Genomic DNA, 9,709 nt, shown 5'->3' with positions numbered 1-9,709 from the left:
ACGCTAGCATCTGAGTCACCAGGTGGCAGATACCCAGTGGCATCTCTTTAATCTTCATTCTGTGTTTTTTAGCTGCACAAGCACACCGTACTATCAAAATAAAGACTCTTTTAAAAAGAAACTTATACCTAATCCTGCTGTCCCGGTATGGAATATACCTTCTTTTTTCCGAGGTCTTTGTTCACATGCAGACATAATTTTTATTTGGTTTTCAAGGCAGTAGTACAATTAGCTTTGACTTTTTAAAAATTTTTATTTTTCAGTTATAGTTGACAGTATTATTTTGTATTAGTTTCGGAAGTATAGCATAGTGGTTAGACATTTAGTTTTGACTTTTCACATTTATTTATATCACAAACGTTCCTTCCTCTTATATAGTATCTTCACAGTTACCATGTCATGGCTGCACAGTCATCCAGTGACTTGATAAACTGTAGTTTTTTTTAATCACTCTTTATTTTTGTTTCCTGTTCTTAATGGTATCTTGTCCTTTTTGTTTCTGTAGGAAGTTCTCCAGCAGCTGATCGTAATGAATTTGCCCAATGTTCTGATGATTGGCAAAGACCCGCTGTCTGGTGAGTGAAAGCCGCTCCCCGTAGTGCTTGGCCGAGGCCACGGGCTCTGGGCAGCTGTTGGGCACAGAGCTCTGGCTGCCAGGTTGGAGCCAGCAGTGGAAACACGTGATCATTTGGATGAGATTTTAAAGGGTGGGTTTGTTACCCGGGGCATTAAGCCAAGAGCACATTTCTTCCTTAAGAGTGAATCCTCGCGACCCCTCAGGTGCAGGTGCAAGGCTGCTGCTTCCTTGGGCTTAGGGGCCTGAGTCGTATGGGGATCTCCCCGGGGTCTCTCCTCTGTACTAAACAGGAGTCAGCGACACTCTCATGGGATGGGCACTTGTTGATAAGAAAGTAAGAGTCTTCTGAGAGAATTTACATCTCTCTTCCCCTCGGACCCCGTAAGGTCGTATTCACCACACGGTAGGTCTCACCAGGGTGCCCTGTCACATCTGTTTTTCACATCTCCCCCTGGACCCTGAGGCCCGAGCAGCCAGGGTTCTAGTGTCAGACACTCAGTGTGACTTTGAAAGACCGAGTGAAACGCGCTCCCGGATGTCTTCCAGAAAGTCAGACCTTACTTCGTATTTGTCAGTTAACTCACTGGGTGAGTCAGGGCGATGGGTTTCCTCCCTTCCACGTTCGTGTGCGTCTGCCTGCACCCTTGGCTCTTGGACATAAGGTCACAGGCCCCAGGGACAGACTTGTCACTGGCTAGGACTTCCCTTGTTCTAGTGGAGACTTGATAGTGTTCTGGAAACGCAGGTCTGGGGCCTCCTGGAACAGGCGAGAGGTCAAGGCATGCAGGAAGGATCGCCACCGTACAGGCTTTTACAGGAGGAACTGAAGCTTCTCTCTGTTGGCATCTCCTGTCCTGCCCTCACTGAACTCTGGCCATCCTTGCTCTTGTCCATCTGACAGTAACTAAAGTCACCTTGAGACGGAAGGGAGAGTACACTGAGTGACCAGCCAAAGCCACTACTCAGAGAAGAGCAGTTCTCATGTAGTGCCATAGCCCTGAGAGCAGCAGCAGTGGCTTCTAGGGGCCCTGGGCCAGGTGTAGCTGAGCATCAGTCACCATGCTGGGGGCGGGGGTGTTCCTGCTGGGTCCCAGCTGGCTGCCATGCCCGCCTTTTCTCTGCATGAGTCGAAAGGAAGAGGTTTCCTTGGCCTTTGGTTAGTCCTCAGCACACTGGCCTGTGCACCGTCACCTTGCAGAGCCCACTCAGGCCCACGGCGGGCTGCGGGCACTGCACGCCCTACCCCACTCCGCACACTGGCCTTCGGTTTTCCTCCTCCCACCTTCCTGCTCTCCTTTATTCCATGGTTTCCCCAGGTAGAATATACCAGAAGCAGCCCCCCTGAGCCACAGCCTCAGGCCCCAGGGACAGCTGGAACTCTAGCAATTTCTGTAGTAACTTCAGGAAGGCTGGGGCTCTGCTGTGCTGAGCAGAACTGGGTTGCCTCGCCTGACTTACTGGAGCGGGGCTGATGTGGAGGGGAGAGGGGAGAGGTGCCTAGAGGGGTTGGTGGTTCGGGCTTCGTTCTTCCCTTCCATCCGATCCGTAGATAGTCGTATAAGGTGACTAGAGGAAGGCAGAGTGGCAGGAAGAGGGACACTCGCTGCTTGAGCCCTTGGCGAGCCCGCCATGTGGCGGACACTGTTCACGTGTTAAAAAGTGGAGATGGAATGTGCTCCTGGGGCGTGGCAGTGCCATCCCCAATGACAGAGGAGAACGTGGGGCTCACAGAGTGTAAGTGGCGTGCCTTGTTCACTCAGGCAGAGGAGCTGGCTGGAAGCCTGCCGTGTCCGGCCCTCCACCCCTAGTTCCCGTTTGTACCACACACGGACATGCGTTAGGTTGAGCCCTAAACGATTGCTGATATTCACCACTGTGACCTATAGATATGGCAGTGGGCGTGGTTCTACCTAATATCGAACACGTCCTCCTCCCCCACCCTGCCGCCCTGTCACCTCGTCATACAGCATAGCTTGGCCACCTTCCCGCCAACGCCCCCTCTTCCCCATCCCTGTCAGCGTCCCCACTTCCTGTTGCCCTCTGGGGAGTCCTTATCCACAAGGCATCTCCACATACTTTAGCAGAGTCTCCGTTCCAGCCTCTTTGTGAACCACGTGGGATGTAGAGATTTCCACGTGCAGAGAACATGGGTCCCCACCTGGGGTCTGCGCTGAACAGAAACATCTGAAGAGATGTGAATGCCGATTAAAAAAAAAAAAAATCAGCTTTATTGAGGTATAATTTACATGCCATAGAACTTAACCCATGTTAAGTGTACGATTTAGTGTGGGGTTTTTTTTTCCTAAATGTACAGAGGTGCGCAACCTTCACCATAGTCCAGTTTTAGAATGTTATGGGGAAGCCGATTTTAAGCTATGACAGGTTAATTGTGTCCCTTGGTACCCAGCATGATATAGAATCAATACACAGCGATCAGAGGGGTTGTGGCCCCAGCAGTTGGAGAGATGAGAAGCTGAGCGTTCGGAAAGATAAGGACGAAACCTCGCCCATGCAGCAAGCTCACACGGCCCCCAGGCAGGCTGTGCCGAGGGGGAGGGGCTGCTGGGCACACAGCCAGGTGATGTCCGGCCAGGAGCGTGTGAGCTGGGCACACACGCTGGTGTCCTGGGGGGCTCCCGGAGCAGAGGAGGTTGGCATATCCACCAGCAAGATGACGCCAGACCCGAGTGCCAAAGGCGGAGGGATGTATTTATGGAATGGTGTTGTCTGTTTTAAATTTTAAAAATAGACGTGTGAAGCATTTGGATTTTTTTTTATAAATAAAGAACAAAGTTGGCCTCTTTCTGTGTGGTGGCCTGGGGGTGTGGGGGCGTGGGGCAGCTTTCCCTGGTTCTTCCACACACATTTCAGGAACTTGCCTGTGCTCTTCTCGGCTCCTGTTGACAGTGTGCTGTTATTTATAACATTTCACAGTTTTGGGTTATTTTTCGTTTTTGGCAAATGCAGCGCAGTGGAGTCAGGTGCCGGGGGCAGGACAGACCCCCAGCAGCGCATCCATTCTGCCCCCGCACCCCCCGCACCCCACTCCACTCATTGATCCGGGAAGATCCCGAGATGCCAAGCATTTGCTTCCCTTCCTCTGACCTAAGCAAGGAGCCGTCAGACTTGTACGATGATGAGATTTTTCTTTACGTCTTACCCCCCTGCAGCCATCGGACAAAAGAATGTTCTCTTTCTTCCAGCCCTGGGTGGCTGGAAGAAAAGCACAGTGCATATCAGAAAGCCCTGCGTATACCTTAAATTGCTTTTAAAATCTCTCCTCAGCATCTGCCCCTCTTGGCCCTAAATCCTCACTCTCTTATTTCCTGTTTTGTACCTGGAATCAGCTGTCTGGATTTCCTCTCCGGCCGAGCACAGTTCAGCCGCGTCTCCAGCTGGATACCCGTCCCTGGGGAGGCATCTGTCCGATGCCTCGTTACTGGAGACCCCACTTCTTGGAGCCCAGCCTGGGGTCCTGCAGGACCCTGCTCTGAACCTCTCCCTCACTTGCCTGTGATGGCACTTTGCAGAAAAGCCTTGTCCTTGGCAGCTGGTCCAGACTCCCAGACTGTCCCCTCGTCTCGTTTCTCTGTGGCCCAGTCGTGTCCCTTTCTCTGACCCCACGCCCATTCCTGCAGGCAGGTCCCATCTGAGCGCGTCTCTTGTCCTGCCCACTTCCACCTGGCTCCAGCCATCACCATCACCATCCTTGCCCGCCCGTGGGCCCCAGGGGTCTTCTGTCTGCCTGCTCTGCCTTTGCTCCCTGCATTCCGGCTTCAACACAGCAGCCAGTAGAGTCTTTACAGAGTCAGATTATGCCTCCTCTCTGCCCTCACCGTCCCAGCACCAGGGCCCGCATGCTGGCTGTTCCCTCTGCCTGGAATGCTTTTCCCTCGGATACTCCAAGAACAGCTCCTTCAGGTCTTTGCTCACCTGCCACCTTCTCAGCGCTGCTCCGCCTGACCTCCTGTTTAAGCTATGGCGTCTCCCTCGGGACTCCCAGGCTCCGGCCCTGCCCGCCTCTTCGTCATAGCGTTTATCACCTCTCACATACTTTACCATCGACTTATTTTCGTGTCTATCGCATTGCTTATTTTCCCCTCTAGAATGTAGTCTCTCACAAGGGCAAGCATCTTTGGGGCTTCCTTTCCATTGACAGTATCTTCTAAGTGTCCAGATCAGTGTCCGGCACACAGTAGGTGCTCCGTGAGTACACCTTTGCCTTTTTCTCCTCCCCACCCCCCTACTCCCTCAGGCCGGTCTTCCTCACCAGTGTTAACCTTGTGCTGTCACAGATACGCAGGTCAGGGGTCAGTGGTTAGGGTCAAAAGAGAGTCTGTCTCTGCTCCAGACCGTGTGTGTGGCTCCCCGATCCTGGAGAAAACGATCCTCATCCCACCATCTTGCCAGCCGTGCGTCTGTTAAACATTTACATGGTTTGTCAGAGTATATTCTACAAGAAGTGGTATGAAAAGCAAGAGCTCACGATATCTGCTTGATCTGTAAAGTGAGGGGAGCTGTTGCACTAGAACTAGATAAGCTCCCTGGCCCGTTCCATCCCTGGTTTCTCAGCAGCCAGGCCTGTCCCCGTGCCACATACACACAAAAGACTAGATTTGTCTGACAGGAAGCCGGCAGATTTCTGCCGTGAATCATGGAACAGCCATGCTGGAAGAGAGCACTGTTTTTCTTCCAAGGTTTGTATGCAAGTGCAGTAGTGATTTTCAGACGTGTAAATTGCAGATCCCACCTAAGCTGTTTAGAACGGAAGGGAGGGAGTCACAGAGGTGCAGAAATCCAGCCCAGAGAGGGGAGCGGACTCATTCAGAGGCACTCAGCGTGGTAGTCCCGTACATAAGAGATGTATTTACCATAAATTGTGTGGATGGTTACATAGGAGCACAGTAAGCCGCTGATCCCAAGCTGTAGGACAGGTCACTGCCGTTGTTCTGCCTGCTGTTTCTTGCATTCGAAATGTCAGGCAAGATTCCTGCGTCCTGGAGGCTGCAGGGTCCTGCCTGAGCACAGCCGGAACCTCCAAGAAGAGGCTGGAGGTTCCATTCGTTGCTGTTCAGCAGTCGGGCCCTTGCCCTGTTTTCTCCCTCTTATGGCAGTTACAGAAAGGGCTTTCAGCGACAGAGAAGGCACCTTGAGTTGTCGCAGCCTTCCGTGCCCACAGAGGCTGTGAGTGTCCTCCTTTCACAGCTCAGCGCAGGCCACTGTTCTGTCTGTGGAAACCAGAGGGCCAGTTTCCGACCCTCCCAGCGGGAGACCAGAAGGCCCTGTGCCCGCCCTTCTCTGAATAGGCTGCCCTGGCCAGCGGCTCGCAGAGGAGCTCAGCGCAAGCCTCTCCTCCAGCTTTCGTTGTCAAATGCCCCCACACTGGGTTCATGGGCCCCAGAAATGAGTGGGCCATCTCTGCTCCAGAAGCGCCCACTCTACACTGGGACAAGGAGCGGGGGGGAGACAGCGTCCAGAACTGCGTTTCTTCCAGGGTAAAAAGTGGTATGAGCCCGTTGCACAGAGTGTGCACAGCGGGTAACGAGTTCTGTCTGGGCAATTTAGGAAGACTTCTCGGAGGAGGTGGTATGTGACAAGGCACTGAAGAACAGGGCAGCAGAGGGAAGACGTCCCAGGTGGGAGGAGATCAGACGAGTGGAAACATGCCGGGAGTCCCAGGGGGAGCAGTAGGCTGCAGGCACAGGGAGGCAGTCTTCTGTCACAGCCCAAGTTCGGGTTTCAGAGGCTGGGGGCGCACGGAACTCCTGACACTCCTTGGACTTTAACGTTTAACCCTCTCAGTGTTTACCTGCTCTCCTGTCAAGGGTGTCCTTGAGGTGCTCTCACCGTCCACGCCGCACAGCTCTGCCCTTTGAGGACTGACGGGGGACCTGTGAGGCCGGTGTGGGAGGGGCTTGCTCACGTCGCCCGTGGCAACTGGGGACAGCAGCTCAGAATCTTTTATTAGGAACAACCTTCTTGCCACTGAGAGTGTTCTTTCAAAAAGCAAAAAGGCTGTCTTCCTGCAGTTCTGCCCTCCCCGGCGCCCTGCTTGCCTGTGACGTGGTGGCCCGAGGGTCTGCAGCAGGGATCGTGAACATTCCTGCGGTCTTTTTCTCAGCCTTAGCTTTTGTCACTGCTCTTTAATTCTCTAATCTGTATATAGATATATATATATTGTTTGTTTGTTTGTTTTTGCATTTGCAGAAACCTAATTTCTTTTCAGCGAGGAAGGGAAAAGTAAGAAAAACTAATCTCGCAGGTGTTAGAGCCTGGTAACATTTCGTCCTGGAGGGAGCAGGCTCAGAAAAGCACCGATGGCCTGGCCTGGGGCCGCCGCCTCTGTGCTGCTGCTGGGTTCAGAAATGAGTTTTTCAGTCCATCTCGAATGCTGGGCGTTGCTGGGCACTCGAGCTGAAAGCAGCACTTTGCTTTTCGAGGAACGTGAAAAGCTTGGTTAACTCGACCAGGCCCGGGTGAGCGTGACAACACCGCCAAATGCCAGCCTCGCGGGCAGCCCGTGGGTCTGCCTAGATACCAGACTTTGTTTTTGTTTGGTAGACGTCTTAGCGATGGCCTGTGCACAGCGAGAATGCGCTCTGGGCTGCGGTAACCACACCATGGCTTCCGGCAGGACTGTTCTCTCTGGCTGTCCGAGGAGGAGGGACGAGATGTTATTTGTCAAAGGTCTCTGTGTTCCCCAGTAATATCTGGGCTTTGAGTTTTCTGCCTGGTGGTTGGGAGGGACCCTTTCTCAGATCCTCTCCTGCCTGTACCAGCACTTTGCCTGCAACCAGTGTAGACTCTGGGTCGCGAGCTGAATTCTTGTGGTTGGTTCTCTCTTTCTGGTCCTCAGCTGTTTGGTGCTAGGAGGTGAATTTGCTCTCAGCTAATGCAGCCTGGGCAGGCCGGTGGGGTGGGAAGTCATTTTGGGTGGTGACGCTGTCTGGGGTTCCTGATGTGTCTGTTTCAAGTTGTTCTGCATACGCAGGAGATGCCTTCTGTCACATGGGCGGAGGCTTCTCGTCGCCCACGCATGGTGGTGCTGGGGGTGGGGGCAGACGTGGTGCAGGTGATAGGAAGACGCTGGGATGAGGGAGCTGCTGCCTGGGTGCACTCAGGAGGCCTGGGCACCATTTCGCACGGACATGTGACGCAGCGCCTGCCAGAGTCCGCATTCGATAAACGTTTGCTGAATACTAAACGAATGGGGGAGTGCCCGGTTGTGTTAATGCCTGTCGGGGGCCACATGTGTGACGTCCTTGGTGTAAGACATCTAGGTGCCGGTTTCACAGGGCCTGCTCTCCGGGCTGTGAGGTGGCATAAAGAGGTGCCTGCCTCATAACCCATGGACCAGGACACATGGAGAGTCCCCATGTACCCACCCACGAGGAATTCACCATCCACACTGCTCCTTGGCAGTGCCCATGAACCCAAGTGACCCTGACTGATAAACAGCTGTTCTTGGTGCAAGCAGAGCCCCCGGGAGGGCACACACAGCTGGGCACGTGTGGGTGCATATTGGGACATAGGGTCATGTCCAGTGCAGTGCTATTTTCAAATCAATGAGAGACCCCTTATGAAATGATTGGTTTTTTAATGAAGAAACCAGGGAGAGTACGGTAAGCCATTGATTCAAGCACATGAGTCAGAGGAGAGCGGAATATAGGATTATTAAGAAGAAAACATATGTAGTAAATTCTCACTTAACATTGTGTATAGGTTCTGTGACTTTGAGCAAAACTGTGTATAACAAAACCAGTTTTACCGTAAGCCAATTGGTAAAAACAAAAGTTCGGTTCCTACAGCATCTCATCACCATTATAACGAAATGACGTTGAATGAGACAATGTTATTGGAAGACATGTGTGTGTCTGTCTGTCTGTCTCTGTCTGTCTGTCCGTCTGTCTGTCCGTCCCACAAATGGTTCTCTTTGTTCTTGCCCTGGGACTTGATGCTAATAGTTCATATCACTCACTCAGTCAGCAGACACTGGTTAAACACCTGCACTGTGGCCCTGGCCTCAGAAGCTAGACAAGGTAGAGCCTTGCTCTGGAAGGAAATGTGAGCAAGTAATAACAGTCTCCATGGGGAGCAGGTGGCAGTGTTAGGAGAGATCAGGTGGTGACAGACCTGGGACAAGATCTTAGTTGAGCGACTCAGCCTGTCAGAGCCTGTTCTCGTTTGGGAGAGTTTGTCCACTGGGGCACACTCTGTGTAAGTGCGGTGGTGGGCTGTAGGAGCGAAGGGCACGCAGAGCGGGCAGAATTAGCTGCTGAGTTGGGTCAGTCTGGTTAACTCAGATGAGTCAGTCCTTCCAGTTCATGTGGCTAAAACCCTGAGCCTGGCCGGTGATTTGCAGATCCTGGGCCTCTGTGATTGTGGAGAGCTGAGAGGAGCCAGGGTCTCTGCTTTGTTCTGACGGCCATCTCTGCAGGTGCACCGCTGTGCCTTCTGACCTCAGCAGGGCAGAGTGTGTGCACCTGGGGCGGTAGGAACTTCCTCTCGAAAGGGCTGTTGGCCTTCCTTTACCTAAATCCCCACCTTCATACCTAAGCGATCATTTATCGGTGACAAGATTTACTGTGTCCAGAGACCGCGGAGTATGAACATTCAAACGGCTACATCTTACAGCCAAAAAGGGCATAGAGATTGTGTACCAGGAGGCGTGGACACAGGTCTTGTTTCGCGTGGTTGGCAGCGGCTGGAGAGTTCTGAGAGCCTTGTTCCGGGCTCAGTAAGAAAGTCGTGATGGACATGAGATTAGAAAGCCAGGGAAATGTCCAACCCTGATCTCATACAACCTGCACATTTAAGAGGCTGGTGTCGTTTAATTGTCCAAGTCCATTTGTACGTCCACGTCCACCCTTACCACACGTGTTAGATCAGATATTTGCCCTCCTGTTTTGGGAGCCGGGTGCTACAAACTCTGTAGCTGTGTATGTAGATTAGATAGGCATGTCTGCATTCCATTTCTGCTGAGAAAGACTGGGGTGAGTTTCTCTGTGTCACGACTCCAGGAAGCAGGTAGTAAAGGAAGTATGGTTTTTCTTAAGACTCATCCGTTAGCTCAGGCCTTCGTGGGATTCCCCTGGGGTTGTGAGGTTGCAGCTAGATGTGGAGGGTGTCTGA

General features: G+C 52.6%; 1 protein-coding gene across 1 annotated transcript in view; it reads left to right on the top strand.

Annotated features, from left to right (window-relative positions):
- Positions 1 to 9,709, top strand: part of CCDC88C (coiled-coil domain containing 88C) — a 114,806-nt gene that overhangs the window by 47,338 nt on the left and 57,759 nt on the right. Inside the window, exon 4 of the mRNA XM_006925528.2 lies at positions 506 to 575. Within this exon, the coding sequence (XP_006925590.1) occupies positions 506 to 575 (70 nt within the window). The remainder of the gene's footprint in view (positions 1 to 505; positions 576 to 9,709) is intronic.

This window comes from Pteropus alecto, unplaced genomic scaffold, assembly GCF_000325575.1.
Source record: "Pteropus alecto unplaced genomic scaffold, ASM32557v1 scaffold8, whole genome shotgun sequence".
NCBI classification, from domain to species: Eukaryota; Metazoa; Chordata; class Mammalia; order Chiroptera; family Pteropodidae; genus Pteropus; species Pteropus alecto.
The sequence above is the reverse complement of the archived record's forward strand: the minus strand, read 5'-3'. Positions and strand labels throughout refer to the sequence as shown.